A 17462-nucleotide genomic window follows, 5' to 3' on the forward strand; every position below is an offset into this window, starting at 1 on the left:
TGTAATTAATATGTGTCCTGGTTCAGAACCTGTGTAATTAATATGTGTCCTGGTTCAGAACCTGTGTAATTAATATGTGTCCTGGTTCAGAACCTGTGTAATTAAATGTGTCCTGGTTCAAAGGAATGAGGTGGCATCCCTAGTGGTAAGGTGTAGGGCTGTAGTCAATGTGATTAGAAGCCCCCCTCACAGCCACTGAAACAGCACTGAATTTTTTGTCAGAAGCCTTCCTTATATATTCTCTCGGGCTCCGTTCACACAGTGTACGCTCCACCCACTTCCTGTTCTATCCACTGACATCACTTCCGGGCTCTTCCAGTGGTTGGGAAGTATCTGCTGTCCTGATGGAGGTGGAGCGTGTTGTAGTGATGTGCGACCAGTGATACAGAGCAGGGCGGCCATGCGCTCCCTCAGCTATGTCCAGCGGGCCGTGCTGGAGTTCAGCGGCTCGCTCTTCCCGCATGCGCTGTGCCTCGGAGACGCGGACAATGATTCGGTAACCGGGGATGGGGGGATACATGAGGGTGGCTGGTCACATGACTGATGTACTCACCACGCCCCTTTCTCCTTCCAGCTGAATGAACTGATCCTGGGAGATACCAGTGGGAAGCTGCATGTATACAAGAACGATGAGAGCAAGCCCTGGCTGACCCGCTGCTGTACTGGCATGGTGAGAGAGCCCTCATGCTGCCACACGCAGGGATATGCAAACTGTGTCCCTCCAGCTGTTGCAAAACTACAAATCCCATCATGCCTCTGTCTCTGGGTGTCATGCTTGTTGCTGTCATTGTCTTGCTATGCATCATGGGACTTGTAGTTTTGCAACATCTTGAGTGCCACAGTTTGCATACTCCAAGTATTATCCTCCTTTGTGGCAAGTGGTGCTTTTTTTTCTCTCAGAATAGGTGCAGGATCTCCCCCCCCCCCCCCTTCTGAGTCACCCCTTATCTCTGCCCCATGCTCACATCTGAGCACTGGTTTTTGGTTCCACCTTCCAGTAATTCCCGTTTTAGAGATTACAGAAGCAAGTATCATTTTGTGGTGCTAAGTAATTTGTATGGAATTTAATGACATCAAGAAAGACTGTAAAATAGCTAGCAAGAGTGGTACCCTCAGCAACAATAGATCCACCCTAGCAACATTTGACACCCATCAGTCAGCATCAATAGACCCACCAGCAACATTAGATCCCTCCCAGCAATAATTGAACCCCACCCCTGGCAGCAAGAGATCCTTCACCAGCAACAATAGACCCCCCCCACGCAAAAAAATAGACCCCCTCCAGCAATAACTGTTTCCCTAGTAGCCAGCATCAGTATACCCTCCAGAACACCCCTTGCCATTACATACATTCAGGGCTGGAGGTGCAATACTGCGATTTCCCATGTTCCCGCTGAAAAAAGCCTAGTGGCATACATACTACATGGCTGCCACTTTTGTTTACACTGCGGGGGATTCCTAGGGGTCTCCTGTGTACCCCCTACCAGTACCGCAAGTCCTAAAATCTTTGATAAGCATCAGAGCTACAGTCATTATTTTCACCCTCTTCTGAATACCTTCTGACTAATTACTGTGGAACTTTCCATTAGTCCTGGATAATCAGACTTGAGGTGTAAGTTGTATAATTAGTGTGTAAATTGGTATTTGAAGTAACTGGTCTCCTTAAGGCCCCTTTCACACCAGTGGACCGATCGGGTCCGCCTGTCTGTTTTTCTGGCGGACCCAATCGGACCACCCATTGTTCTATATGGTGCGGTGGCGGATGTCAGTGAGCATGTGCCGCTGTTACCTGCCAGCATCCAATCCGGTCTGCTAAAACAGATGGATGGGGATACTTTGCCATCCATTGGGCAGATCGGATGACAATCGGATGGAAACGGACAACCAGTTTGTTTCCATCCAACCGCCCCATAGAGTGCAGCGGGCTGTGTACGTGTCCGGCCTGCATAGCAAGGGGCACACAGACCCTTCATCTGCCTGCTCAGGGGGGAATAGCAGTGAGATCCCCTGCTGAGCAGGTAGATCTGCTTGGACGTATTCCGCCCCATGTGAAAGAGACTCGGAGTCGGTTCACACTATGGCGACACGACTCCTTACTACTTCGGGGGCGACTTGTGCATTACATTGCACCACGACTTCGAAGCCACTTGCAGGGACTTCACATAATGGATGTCTATGCAAGTCGCTCCGAGGTCGCCCCGAAGTAGTACAGGACCCTTTTTCTAAGTCGGAGCGACTTGTGTCGCTCCTATTAGAACAGGTCCTGTAGCGGTCACACGAGGGAGCGCGACTTGTCAGGCTGACAAGTCGCACTAGTGTAGACCGGGTCTTAAGGTGTCATTATAGCTCTCGATTGATGCTACCTCTCACTGCCGTTTCTTAGACAAAAAAAAAAACTAAAAAACTTTGAAGCATATGGATTTTAGACCACTTATATTTATAAAGAAAGTTTAACCTACTCTGTTGTGTGATTTGTTGAGCGGGTACACAGAAAAAGTCACCCAATATATTTTACTCTTTTACGTTTGTTTTGGAATGTGGTGTAACTTTAAATTCCCAGAGAGCCAACCCCCCCACCTTCTTCTTTTTTTTCTATTCAAAATGGAAAAAAGTTTGCCTGTAGTTCTCCTTTAACCACTTTACCACCGGAGGATTTTCCTGCTTTACGCCCAGGCCACTTTTTGCAACTTGGCACTTCGCATCTTTAACTGACAATTGCGCGGTCATGCAACCCTGTACCAAAACGAAATTTACGACCTTTTTTTCCCACAAACACAGCTTTCTTTTGGTGGTATTTGATCACCTCTGCGCTTTTCATTTTTTGCAATATTAATAAAAAAAGAGCGACAATTTAAAAAAAAAAACATTATTTTTCTACTGACAGTTAAAAAATATATAATATATTCAATTTTTGTCATATATTTGGGCCAAAATGTATTTAGCTACATGTCTTTGACAAAAAAGTTCTCAATGAGCGTATTTTTAACCGCTTTAAGACCGGAAGATTTTACCCCATTCCTGACCAGGCCATATTTTGCGATTCGGCACTGCGTTAATTTAACGGACAATTGCGCGGGCGTGCAACGCTGTACCCAAATAACATTTATGTCCTTTTTTTCCCCACAAATGGAGCTTTCTTTTGGTGGTATTTGATCACCTGTGCGGTTTTTACTTTTTTCGCTATAAACAAAAAAAGAGCGACAATTTTGAAAAAATAACAATATTTTTCAAATTTTTCTTTTATATCAAATTCCCCCCCCCCCCCCCCCCCAAAAAATGTAAAAATGAAAATTTTGTAACATTTTAGGCCAATTTGTTTTCTGCTACCTATGTTTGGTAAAAAAATCTCAATAAGCGTATTTTGATTGGTTTGCGCAAAAGTTATTGCAGCTACTAACTACGAGAAAGATGTATGTAATTTTTATTGTTTTTTTTTTTTTTAACGAGTAATGTCGGCGATCTGCGACACTGGCAGGGAAGGGGTTAACTTTATTGGTGATCAAGGGGTTAAATGTATGCCTGGTGCTTACTGACGTGTGTGTGGGGGGGAGGTGACTGTGTGACACAGACACAGATCGCAGGTTCAGCTATGCTGAATCCTGTAATCTGTCCCTGCCTGTCACATAGGAGATCCGCCCACTTTGTTTACACAAGCGGGCGGATTTCCTCACTCGATCCCTGAAGATCGGGGAAGAGCGGCGGTGATCACCGCCTCTCCTCCCCTGGCCCGACTCCCGCTGTGTCTGAATACAGCGGGAGCGAGCCTCCGGCGGTGTGCGCGCGCTGCCCACAAGGGGAGGAGTCCAGCGACGTAGGTCTACGTTGCTGGACGGAATCGAGCCACTTTGCCGCAGTACGCTCCATGTGAGCGGTCGGCAAGTGGTTAAAGTCGAACTAAGGGCAAAGCTTTATTTTATTTTATTTTTTATTTGGATAGAGTAAGGGAGGGTTATACTCCTGTCAGATTTTTTTTTTTGTCATCTTTGCCCCATTGGGGAGATTTCCATTCACTTCCTGTCCCAAAGGCAAAAAAAGTGAGAGGAAATCCCCGCACTTTAAGGGCATCCATTGGGGACAACCAAAATTTGGAATGTTTTTAGTTTTAACTGTTACTGATAATGGGAAACAGGACAAAAAAAAAAGAGGGTGCATCTGTCTAACGGGGGCGCACAGACAATGATAAAAAACTGACAGGTGTTCTATTCCTTCTCCACTCTATCCAAAACTAAAGAAAACATTTTGCCTCTACTGTAGTTATACATTAAGGAAACATAAATATATAGTACTGCCCGGAGTTGATTCTGATAGCTCTTATGTGTTGGTATACTGGTTCTAATTCTTTCAAATCTAAAACCCTTTGCCTGGCGTATTTTTCAGCTGACCTGTGTCGGTGTAGGAGATGTTTGCAACAAAGGAAAGGTAAGAGTAAAGCTGATTTTTTTTTTTTCTCTTTCTTTCCAGTAGGTAGACCGTAATAAAATACACAGTAGTAGTCACGATTTAAGATCAACTTTGATGTTCAGCTTGAAGTGGAATTTTACCCATAACAACTTGAACAATAATGTTCTTTAGCAAGGAACATGCATTCTAAATAATAATTATGCTGCTAAAACGTGCGTGCTGTAAATTTCCTTCAGCGTTGCTCCGGTTTCTTCTTGCCAGAGGCTGCCATTTTGTTAAAGCCCAGAGCTTCAGAGTAAATCATTAAGCGTAACTAAACTCATTGATTTAAAAAAAGTTCCATTCCTAGAATGCCAGAATTACTAACTGTCACATTTGCTTGTTTCCTCAACCAAACTGTTAAACCATCAAAGGACTGGTGTCATTACTGATCACATGTGCAGCACTATGACTTTTTTTCAGATCAAACAGAAGCAGCTTCCTTGGCTGTAAATGATAGGAGGGTTTAATTCCACTTTAAGGCTGTCCTCTACAAATTTGGCAGTGCCTAAAAAAAAAAAAAAAAAAAAAAAATTAGCAACTGAGCATGTGCAGAGCAGGCTGAGACAGTGTAATAAGGGGTATTACTGTATTACTGGATTTGAAACAGTATAAGCACTTATTTCTAACCTTTTCACATAGGTATACTTGCAAAAGGGGTCATCCTGAAGGTATCTAGCAGGACTTCATTTTCTGACTAAAGTTTCACTTTAAATCCAGAGGTTAACCCTGCAGTACTTTTTTTTTTTTTTTTGCTGTTAGATGCTTTTAGTCTGATGGCCAGTGCCCAGAACATCCTGTACTTGCCTTAAATTTTTTCTTGACAGTTAAAGAAGCAGCACAGTGATGAGCTCATCTCTCTGTCATTCCTATCAACATGCTTCTTGTCAGCTCATGAAGCCTCCTAAACTCTCTGTCATGATGGAATGCTGTGCCATTCTGAGAGGCTAATCTTGGACAGCTTTGGGTAGTGTCAGAGCTTGCTGCCCCTATACAGGGTAAGCCATCTTACCCATCAGTAGAAATGTCAGGAGGCACAAATGATTTCTGTATTCTCAAGAAATGTTGATGCTTTTCCTGGCAAAACAGTTTAAGATTCAGTATCCTAGATACGTTTGGGAGGGTGCTTCAGGTATGTAGGTGTTTGCGCATCTTTACTAGAGTAGTTTTACCCCTTCTTCCCTAGTTGACAATCTCTTGAATATCTTTTTTGCATGTTCGTATATGTTTGGATATTTTCATCAGAATTTAACTGAACTCTTCTGTCTATGACTCCAGTATAAAAGGTAATATCCACCAATTATGGCACTACTACATGAAGGCAGTGTTAAAGATCCATAACGTTTGGTCAAGAAAACCTGCACTTAGTAAATTTATAGGCTGCCACTGCTGATTTTTGTCTTCTGAAAATGCTATTTACTTGAATGGCATGATTATCCAATGGCTTCCATATTTTAAGCCATTAGTTTAAGGGTAACTTGACTTTTGTTGGGAAAAAAGGCATACAATTGCAACACAAGTCCTATTGTAATAGAAAAATATTAAAACAATTATCTTTTCTTTCCAATCTGCAGAGAATTCATTTTCTGTAAAACTCAATGCAGTATGGCAATTTGCAGGTGTTCTGCACACCTCCAGAAATGTTATTTCCTACTTGTGTGATTGGCTCACTGATTTTCCCAGAAGTTTGCACTAAAGTATGTCAGAATTTTTTTTTTTGGATGCTCCTAAAGGGTTAATTATAAATATATGTATGCCCTGCTGCTTTCCTTAGATCAGTGGTCCTTAACTCCGGTCCTCAGGGCCCACTAACAGGCCAGATTTTAAGTATTACCTTGGGGAGATGCAGACTAGAGTACTGCAATCACTGAGCAGCAAATGATATCACCTGGGATGTATTTCAGTTATCTTGCAAATCTGGCCTGTTAGTGGGCCCTGTAGGCCAGGGTTGAGGACCACTGCCTTTGAGTACTGCAAGTAAATCAGCTGATCAATTAACGAAAAAGTCTGCTTCCATTCATAATCAGTATACAAGACACAGAACAGCAAACGGCTTTTTTTTTTCGGAGCAGAAAAAGTATATCTCTGGTACAAAGTTTGTAAAAATACCTGCAATGTACATGGATCACCCAGAGTGGGGTGGTTTCGTTTCTCAAAAAAGTGTTATTACTCTTTAATTTAATATTTAATAAGACCTAAAACAAACATTGTCTTTCAGTGATCTAAGTGGAATAGGGTGAAATCTGTTTGTAGAATCTTTGTATATTTATTGCTCTTTGCATTACCTTTTAAAATATATAGTAATTTGGTCATTTACTGTTCTTTATCACTTTTCTTTAAGAATCTAGTGGTTGCAGTCAGCGCCGAGGGATGGTTTCATCTTTTTGACTTAAGCTCCAAATTAGATACTACATGGGAATTTACGGGAGAGGAAACGAAAGCCAACTACACTCAGCATCTGCCTGCCAATACGAAGCTTGTTTTGATAAGTGACATAGGTAAAAGCAGACTGAAATTCTATACCTTTTTTGCTTTAGTGATCCACAGCTGTATTTGTAGGACCTAAAAGTTTTACCATTCTTTAAATTTTTTTTTCTTGAAATAAAGGTGCTTACAGTACAGTAGGCATACAAAACTTCACAAGGTGCGTACAGGGAGCTCAGCCCACTTGTACTTGTATTTCAGTTTTTAATCGATGATGTATTGCACCAGCCCACCCAACTCCCTTTTTGTCAGTAATTAAATGACCTTGAAACTGGACTAGCCAGTTGTTTCATGAGTTTCATTATCTTAAAGCTAGCTAATGGAGCAGCATTAAAGGTAACTTGGGCGCAAATGTAGTAAGTATTTTGGTTCTTTCATAAAGTTTGTGTTTTGAACTGACGTCTCATATTTAGAGCTGTATCTGATGGATACATTGAAGCCAGTTTATAGGTGTCAGAGCAGTATCAAAGCAAAAAGCTAATACTATTTCCTAACTTCATGCTTACAGTTCTCCCAATATATTGCATGACTATATTTAGAGGGTTCAGTTGTTCTCTATAGCTTATGTGCAGTTTTCTTGTTTAGATGGAGATGGCCGATACGAGCTAGTTTTGGGTTACACTGACCGTGTAGTACGGGCTTTCCGCTGGGAGTGTCCCCCAGATGCTGACCTATCTTATGGTCAGCTCGTACCTTTGAAAAAATGGCTTCTTGAGGGACAGGTAAGCTTCAGAAACATGTAAATGTTAGCCTGGTTGTCAAACAGAGTTTACTGTGATATTTTTTGTTTTATTTTAAAAATGACAAATATGTCACTCACCTGCTCTGTGCAGTGGTTTTGCACAAGGCAGCCCAGATCTTCCTCTTTTTGGGTCCTTCGTCTGGGCTTTTGGCCCTTCCCTCGTGCCGAGTCCCCCCCACAGCAAGCAACTTGCTTTGGGGGCACCCAAGCTGAGCCACTGCTCTGTGTGTCCATTCAGACATTGAGTTGTGGCTCGGCCCCACCCTCTCTCTGACCCTGGCTTTGACAGCAGAAGGAGCCAATGTCTCAGCCAATGAGGACAAGGAATTCCAGATAGCCTAGACTTTTATTTTTTTTCAGGTATTTACAAAAATATATTTAAACTATAGTTCTATAATGGATATGGGCTGACACTCTCAATTTGAGGGTATGTACATCCAAATCGGAGGAAGGGTTTGGGAATTACAGCTCTTAAGAATAGCCACCCCCCCCCCCCTTTTTTTTTTTTTTTTTTTTTTCCAAGGGACTAAAAGTAATAGGACAATTGAATCAAAAGCTGTTTCATGGCCAGGTGTGGGCTACTTCTTCTTTGTTATTTCTTCATCAATTAAGCAGGTTAAAGAAAACTAATATTTGATAAAGAGTAATTATTCAGCTCTAACCAATAAAAGACAGAAAAAAATAGTACCCCATTAATAGCTAGATAGCCAGATATGGGGACCAATGGCTGCCAACATAAAAGTGCATTCACCTGACACCAGAAACAATCCAAAAATTATATAAACTATGTAGCGCCAAAGGATAAATACATTAAATATACTAAAATATTGTCAATTAACAAAACATCTGTGTCTGTAAATGAATAAATGCATATGAAGATCACAATCAAAGTGCAAGTGCTCTTAAAATATGTAATAAGAAATCAATCCAGGTGATAAAAACTATTTCAGTGAATAACCAATTATTAAGATAAAGGAATAATATCACAATGGGTGCTTGTGCAAATAAATGGTCACACATATGCATACAATAGTGTGAAAAAAAAAAATAAAATCCATAAAAGTGGGTGATTATCTTCTAAGCTGTGTAGGTATTAAGGGACCAAGTGCTGGTGCTTGAATAACTAAAAGTGCCTTGGTGCATAAATGATAATGCTGGCCGCTCACCTCCTGGTTTGGCTCACAGGTTATAATGAGCCAAACCCGCTTTGTGCACACACAGGTGCTAAAAGGTATGGATAGGTAGCTTCCTCCTGTCCTCCCTCTGTACAAAGGTGCTCCAGGTAAAAAAATGACCAGATCTGCAGTTTCACTGACACAATGAAGGGGAAAGGGTGGTCGCCTCCTCACACTCCTCTTGACGGTGGAGAGAGGAGTGTGAGGAGGCGACCACCCTATCCCCTTCATTGTGTTAGGGATACTGCAGATCTGGTCATTTTTTTTACCTGGAGCACCTTTGTACAGAGGGAGGACAGGAGGAAGCTACCTATCCATACCTATTAGCACCTGTGTGTTCACAAAGCGGGTTTGGCTCATTATAACTTGTGAGCAGCCAGCATTATCATTTATGCACCAAGGCACTTTTAGTTATTCAAGCACCAGCACTTGGTCCCTTGATACCTTACACAGCTTAGAAGATAATCACCCACTTTTATGGACTTTTGTGCACTTATTTTTATTTTTTTTTTCACACTATTGTATGCATATGTGTGACCATTTATTTGCACAAGCACCCATTGTGATATTATTCCTTTATCTTAATAATTGGTTATTCACTGAAATAGTTTTTATCACCTGGATTGATTTCTTATTACATATTTTAAGAGCACTTGCACTTTGATTGTGATAGACCTTCATATGCATTTATTCATTTACAGACACAGATGTTTTGTTAATTGACACTATTTTAGTATATTTAATGTATTTATCCTTTGGCGCTACATAGTTTATATAATTTTTGGATAAGCAGGTTAAAGATCTGGAGTTGATTCTAAGTGTGGTATTTGTGTTTGGACTCTACTGCTGTGAACTCTCATCATGCGTTCAAAGGAGCTGTCCATGCAAGTGAAACAGGCCATTGTAAGGCTTCAAAAATGAAACAAATCCATCAGAGAGATAGCAGCAACATTAGGAGTGGTCAAATCAACAGTTTGGTACATTCTGAGGTAAGAAGAACGCACTGGTGAGCTCAGCAACATAAAAAGGCCTGGACGTCCACAGAAGACAACAGTGGTGGATGATCGCAGGATCCTCTCTTTGGTAAAAAAAAAAGAACCCATTCACAACATCCAGACAAGTGAAGGACACTCTCCAGGAGGTGGGCGTATCATTGTCAAAGTTTATAATCAAGAGAAGACTTCACTTCACAGAGGGTTCACCACAAGGTGCAAACCATTCATAAGCCTGAAGAATAGAAAAGCCAGATTAGACTTTGCCAAAAAACATCTTAAAAGCCAGACCAGTTCTGGAAATGCATTCTTTGGACAGATGAAACTAAAATGAATCTGTATCAGAATGACAGAAAGAAAAAAGTGTGGAGAAGGCTTGGAACAGCTCATGATCCAAAGCACACATCGTCATCTGTAAAACATGGTGGAGGCAGAGTGATGGCATGGGGATGCATGGCTTCCAGTGGCACTGGCTCATTGGTGTTTATTAATCATGCGACAGAGGAAAGAAGCAGCCGGATGAATTCTGCAGTGTTTAGAGATATTCTGTCAGCCCAGATTCAGCCAAATGCAGCAAAGTTGATTGGACGGTGCTTCACTGCAGATGAACAATGATCCAAAAACACACTGCAAAAGCAACACAGGAGCTTTTGCAATGGCCAAGTCAATCCCCTGATCTCAACCCAATTGAGCATGCATTTCACTTGCTGAAGACAAAACTAAAGGCAGAATAACCCACAAAGAAAAACTGAAGACAGCTGCAGTTAGAGCCTGGCAAACCAGAAAGGAGGAAACCCAGTCTTTGGTAATGTCCATGGGTTTCAGGCTTCAGGCAGTCTTTGCCAGTAAAGAGTTCTCAACAAAATATTAAAAATTAACATTTTATTTATGATTATATTCATTTGTCCAATAACATTTGAGCCCCTGAAAACGGGGGACTGTGTATATGCAGTGTAAAAATAAAATGTGTACTTTATTTTATGTTCAACCCCTTGAATTAAAGCTGAAAGTCTAAATTTATTTGGATTGTTTTGTTTTAATTTTATTCTGGTAGCATACAGAGCCAAAAATATGAAAATTGTGCCTGTGTCCAAATACACTGCTCAAAAAAAGTAACACTTTTTTTTTTTTTTAATCAAAGTATAGCATCAAGTCAAACTCCTGGGATATTGATCTGGTCAGCTAAGTAGCAGAGGGGGATGTTAAGCAGTTTCAGCTGCTTTTGGTGTTAATGGAATTAACTGGTGCACTAGATGGGCAACAATGAGACAACCTTCAAAACAGGAATGGTTTTATAGGTGGAGGCCTCTGACATGGCTCCGTGACTGCCATTGGGTATCGGGATGAAATCCTGGGATTCATTGTCAGACCCTACGTGAGTATGCAGCCAGCTTCTGGAGGATGAAGGAATTGATACCATTGAATGGCCCCTACGCTTGCCTGACCTAAACCCAATAGAATACCTCTGGAACATTATGTTTGGGTCCATCCAACACCCCCAGGTTGCACCTCAGTCTGTTCAGGAGCTCAGTGATGCCCTGGTCCAGATTTGGAAGGAAATACCCAAGGACCCCATCCGTCGCCTCATTAGGAGCATGCCCCAACATTGTCAGGCATGCATGCAAGCACTTGGGGCCTTACAAACTAATGAGGACCATTTTGAGTTTCTGCAATGAAATTTCAGCAAAATGGACTAGCCTGCTGCATCGTTTTTTCACTTGGATTTTTGGGGGTGTCTTTGAATTCAGCCCACTGTAGGTTCATAATTTTAATTTCCATCAAATGACATGGCATCCTTTCATTCCTAACACATTACCCAGTCCGTATTAGTATAAGATATCCAGCATGATATTTTTTTTCCCCATTGGGATCTGATGTGTTTTCGAAGTGTTCCTTTAATTTTTTTGAGCAGTGTATATACAGACCTAACTGTGTGTGTACTACAAGGGTCAAACAAAGAAAAAGTTTCAGCTCAACTTGCCAGACTGCAACAAACCGAATCGTCCTGTTTAACACTCATGTTACAAACAGGGATTTTGTTTGCACACATTTGCAAATACATGCGTAAGCTACAGAGTCTGCAACATGCAGATAATACTGGGATGCCATGACATGGCCTCTGCAGCTTAAGCATTTATTTGTAAATTTTTGCATAATAAACACCTGTTTTTAAACATGAACTGTTAGGACAATTCGGTTTGGTGTAGGCTGGCTGGCAAGTTGAGTTGAAAATTTTTCTGTGTTTGACATGCATCGCCCTTCCATGTGTTTCTTGCTGTTAAGGCCAGGTATAGGTTGGGGCAGTAGCCGTTTGTATGTAGTACAAGGGCTTGCCTAACTGCATAGAGATTGATGAGAAGGTTTGATTAGGTACACTACATAATTTGAGTAAATCCTAAAGGAGATTTTACAATTATTATAATGTGTATAGCGGTCCGTTCTCATCCGATTCCCTCATAGAGAACAGCGGGGACCTGACAGCTCTGTCTCTGCACACAGCTGCCATCCGCTTTCTCAGCGGGGGATTGGCTGATTGATCCCTGGATGTTTAATGGACCTGGATGTCTAATGCCTCAGTGATTGGAGATACTGACTTGAAATAAGTAAGCAAATAGAGAATAAAAGTCAGTGTTGGCACTTCAGATTTACATACTTGTTCAGTCAGCAAAGCCATTGGATTCGCATGACAGGGAATTTGTATTTTAGGGAGAGTTCAACAAATTGTTTCCGTCATATATCCTTGCTATAGGTTTCCTTTAAAGTATTGTTCTATGAGAGAGGTCCAGTGGACACAGTTTATCTAGATTTTGCTAAAGCTTTTGATACTGTACCTCAGAATCAGAGCAGCAACTGATTATTTTCATAATTGATTAGTTGGACAATTATTGTTTCGATTTAATTGATTAATCAGATAGAAACCTCAAAGTTTGGTGTATTTAGTTATTATGTAAAGTTTAAAAAAGGACAATTTATTCATGAATATATAGATATGCAGTGGTAAATCTAAATTACCAGTTATATAGTTGGGGAGCAAAATATCTAATCCACTCTGAGAATAACAGAAGAGATGTACTTCTAGAGGTTGAATCTTGTACAGATCAGATTCAAAGATCAAGATTTTTATTTAACCACTTGCCTACAGTGCACTTTCACCCCCTTCCTGCCCAGACCGATTTTCAGCTTTCAGCGCTCTCACACTTTGACTGAGAATTACTCAGTCATGCAACACTGTACCCATACAAAAATTGTGTCCTTTTTTCACACAAATAGAGCTTTCTTTTGATGGTATTTGATCAATACTGGGTTTTTAATTTTTTGTGCTATAAATAAAAAAAGACTGAAAATATCGTGAAAAAACGCATTTTTCTTTGTTTCTGTCATAAAATTTTGCAAATTAGTCATTTTTCTTCACAAATTTTGGCCAAAATTTATACTGCTACTTATCTTTGGTAAAAAAAAAACAAATAAGTGTATATTATTTGGTCTTTGTGAAAGTTATAGAGTCCACAAGTTATGGTGCTATTCATTGAAAATTGATCACACTTGATCACACCTGATGTACTGAAGGCCTATCTCATTTCTTGAGACACTAAAAGGTCAGGAAAGTACAAATACCCCCCAAATGACCCCTTTTTGGAAAGTAGACATTCCAAGGTATTTAATAAGGGGCATGATGAGTTTTTTGAAGTTGTAATTTTTTCCCACAATGCTTTGCAAAATGAAGATTTTTTTTTTTTTATTTTTTTTTTTTTACAAATTGCCGTATTAACAGGTTATTTCTCTCACACAGCACATGTATACTTGCAACTACACCCCAAAACACATTCTACTACTCCGCCTGAGTATGGCGATACCACATGTGTGAGACTTTTTCACAGCCTGGCCACATACAGAGGCCTAACATCCGAGTAGCAGCGTCCGGCATTCTAGGAGCACAAATTACACATATCATTTCCTGACAACCTATCGCACTTTTGAAGGCCCTGGAGCACCAGGACAATGGAAACCCCCATAAAATGACCCCATTTTGGAAAGCAAACAGCCCAACATATAATTTTTGAGGCATAATGAGTCTTTTGAATATGTCATTTTTTTCCACAAGTTTTTGGAAAATGTGGAAAGAAAATGAAAACACATTTTTTTTACACAAAGCTGTCCATTTATGCAATATTTCTAACACATCGCATGTACATAGCAAAACTTGCACCCCAAAATACATTCTGCTATTCCTCCTGAGTATGGCGATACCACATGTGTAACACTTTTTCACAGCCTGGCCACATACATAGGCCTCACATCCAAGTAGCGCTTTACACAAAGTTGTCCATTTATCCACTTTAAGACTGGGCCTATTTTTGACACTTGGTGTTTACAAGCTAAAATAATTTTTTTTGCTAGAAAACTACTTTGAACCCCCAAACATTATATATTTTTTTTTTTAGCAGAGACCCTAGAGAATAAAATGGAGATCGTTGCAATATTTTTTATCACACCATATTTGCGCAGCAGTCTTCCAAATGCGATTTTTTTGAAAAAAATTCACTTTTTTGAACTAAAAAATAAGAAAACAGTAAATTTAGCCCAATTTTTTTCCATAATATAAAAGATAATGTTACGCCGAGTAATTAGATACCCAACATGTCATGCTTCAAAATTGCGCATGCTCACAGAATGGCGCCAAACATTGGTACTTAAAAATCCCCATAGGCAACATTTTAAAAATTTCTGCAGGTTACTAGCTTAGAGTTACAGAGGAGGTCTAGGGCTCAAATTATTGCACTCGCTCTAACGATCGCGGCGATACCTCACATGTATGGTTTGAACACCGTTTACATATGTGGGCGGGACTTGCGTATGCGTTTGCTTCTGCGCGCGAGCTAACGGGGACAGGGCGCTTTAATTTTTTTTTTTTTTTTCCTATTTATTTTATTTATTATTTTTTTTATTTTTACACAGTTTAAAAAAAAAAATGTTTTGATCATTTTTATTCCTATTACAAGGAATGTAAACATCCCTTGTAATAGAAATTGGCATGACAGGTCCTCTTTATTGTGAGATCTGGGGTCAAAAAGACCTCACACCTCACAACTACACTAAAAAAGAAAAAAAAAAAAAAAAATTGTTGAAAGAGGGAAAAAAAAAAAAGCAAAAAAAAAAAGCGGCCCTTTAAACCGGTTGCTAGGCAACGTCTTTTGACGTAGCTCCGGTCCTCCAAGACCATAGAGTTGAGTGAGGGCCATCTTGCCCTCACTCTACTTCCTGTCTCTGAGGATCCGGGACCGGATAGTTTTCCCCGCTGCCGGCGGGTCCGGTAAGCTGGGAAAACGTCTGGGACGCGGCAGGAGGGGGGGGGCACCTCTTCCCCTGCACCGTAAGGGTAATTCCGCGGCGAATCCGCCACTGGGACCACCCTTATCTGAAAGCCGACCGCCCGCCGTTTCAAAAAATACCGGGGTTATGGGGGCTATCTGCTGCCATAACCCCAGTATTTAGCTTTTAATGGCCGACGCATATAGTCGTTAGGCGGTCAGTAAGTGATTGCATGTATATGGCAAACAGGTGACGATGACTGACGGGGTGACGGGTGACAGGTGACGATGACTGACGGGGTGACAGGTGACGATGACTGACGGGGTGACAGGTGACGATGACTGACGGGGTGACAGGTGACGATGACTGACGGGGTGACAGGTGACGATGATTGATGAGGTGACAGGTGACGATGATTGATGGGGTGACAGGTGACGATGATTGATGAGGTGACAGGTGATGATGATTGATGGGGTGATAGATGACGATGATTGATGGGGTGACAGATGACAGTCACTGACGGGGTGACATGTGATGATGATTGATGGGGTGTCAAGTGACGATGACTGAAGGGGTGTCAAGTGACGATGACTGATGGGGTGACAGGTGACGATGACTGATGGGGTGACAGGTGACGGTGATTGATGGGGTGACAGGTGACGGCGATGGTCACTGATGGGTGACAGGTGACGGGCAATGGTGCACGGCGGTACTGATGGCAGTCTCTGGTGACCGGTGAACTTTAGGCTATGTCCACATGTGAGCGTAGCGATCACGGTCAGAATCACTGCGATTCTGCCCGTGATCCAGAAATCATTGCAAATTGCGGGACGCCTGTGCAATGCCTGTGATTTGCAATAGCACCCCAAATGCTGTGCGATGTTGCTGCGATTTCCGCCTGCCGAATCGCGGTAACATCGCGCAAACAACGCATGACGCTCCAAAGAAACTCTTGTACCTTTTTTGGGCGTCATGCGATGTTTGCGCGATGTTACCGCGATTCGGCAGGCGGAAATGGCGGCAACATCGCACAGCGTTTGGGGTGCTATTGCAAATCAGGGGCAACGCACAGGCGTCCCGCGATATGCAATGATTTCCGGATCGCGGGCAGAATCGCAGTGATTCTGCCTGCGATCGCTGTGCTCACATGTGAACGTTATGGGTGTCAATTTCTGGGCACTGATGAGGTGACTGTTGGGTGACAGGTGACATTGGGGGGGGCTGAGGACTGTGTGGGGACCTTTATTTGTGTGATTTTTACTTTGTGACATGTGTACAGAGCAGTAACTCACTATTTCTAGCTCTTCTCCCCTCATACTGGAAGCTGTATGAGGGGAGAAGAGCTAGTAACACTGAGTTACTGCTCTTTGTTTACATTTTCTGATCGGCTGTGAATGGATTCACAGCCGATCACATAGTAAACAGTCACTATCAGTTCCTACGGAACACAGTGCCACCGACATGACCGCGCTGCGCGCTCCCGATCGCGCATGCGCGGTCATCTAGTGGGCGCCTTCATTGTGATCGGCTGTGTCATTGGAACACAGCCGATCACGTGGGAAACAGCCACGCCCATTGGCTGTTTCCCCCCTGCCGGTGACGGGGGGTGTCCCGGGGACACCCCGACACCGGCAGTGCAGGGCGGCGCGCACGCGATCGCGCGCCTGCCCTGCTTAAAGTGCCGCCGTCATATGACGGCGGCCCAGGATAATGGTCGCTCCACTCCGCCGTCATATGACGGCGGGCGGGCGGCAAGCGGTTAAAGAAAAAAAAAAAAAAATTGAAAAAAGACATACGTTTTTGCCGATTTTCAGACAGGTCTGTAATATATTATGCATGGCTGATTCCCTTATCATAGGCGGGTAGCTGGCTATAAGCCACCTGCGCTTGCTGTTGCTAAGACATCTACTGTCATAATGGGGGTCAAAAAATCTTTAGGTCTTTTTATAGTGTACATGCAGCACATAATCAGTACTATAAGGGGTTAATTTATACTTTAGTGGTGTGTGTGTGTATCTCTATCTATCTATCTATCTATCTATCTATCTATCTATCCTCCAAAAGAAATATACAGGGGTTAATTTATACTTTAGTGGTGTGTGTGTGTATCTCTATCTATCTATCTATCTATCTATCTATCTATCCTCCAAAATAAATATACAGGGTATTTTAACTAGGAGTCAGATATGAATCTATTTAGATGTTCCCAGCATGGAGCCCTTTACCACTTCAGCTCTAGAAGGTTTTACCCCCTTCCTGTCCTATTTTTTGCGATATTGCACTGCGTTGCTTTAACTGACAGTTCCGTGGTCGTGGGAT

The 17462-nt window shown here is 41.9% G+C and overlaps 1 protein-coding gene across 1 annotated transcript in view; it reads left to right on the plus strand.

Annotated features, from left to right (window-relative positions):
* Window positions 1–355: 355 nt before the first annotated feature.
* ITFG2 (integrin alpha FG-GAP repeat containing 2) overlaps window positions 356–17462 on the plus strand; it is a 33145-nt gene continuing 16038 nt past the window's right edge. The window contains exons 1-5 of the mRNA XM_082256849.1: window positions 356–496; window positions 575–670; window positions 4378–4419; window positions 6782–6938; window positions 7510–7646. Coding sequence (XP_082112975.1) covers window positions 401–496; window positions 575–670; window positions 4378–4419; window positions 6782–6938; window positions 7510–7646 — 528 coding nt within the window. The 5' untranslated portion in view covers window positions 356–400. The remainder of the gene's footprint in view (window positions 497–574; window positions 671–4377; window positions 4420–6781; window positions 6939–7509; window positions 7647–17462) is intronic.

Source organism: Pelophylax lessonae (genome assembly GCF_965119305.1).
Source record: "Pelophylax lessonae genome assembly, chromosome: 4".
Taxonomy (NCBI): Eukaryota; Metazoa; Chordata; class Amphibia; order Anura; family Ranidae; genus Pelophylax; species Pelophylax lessonae.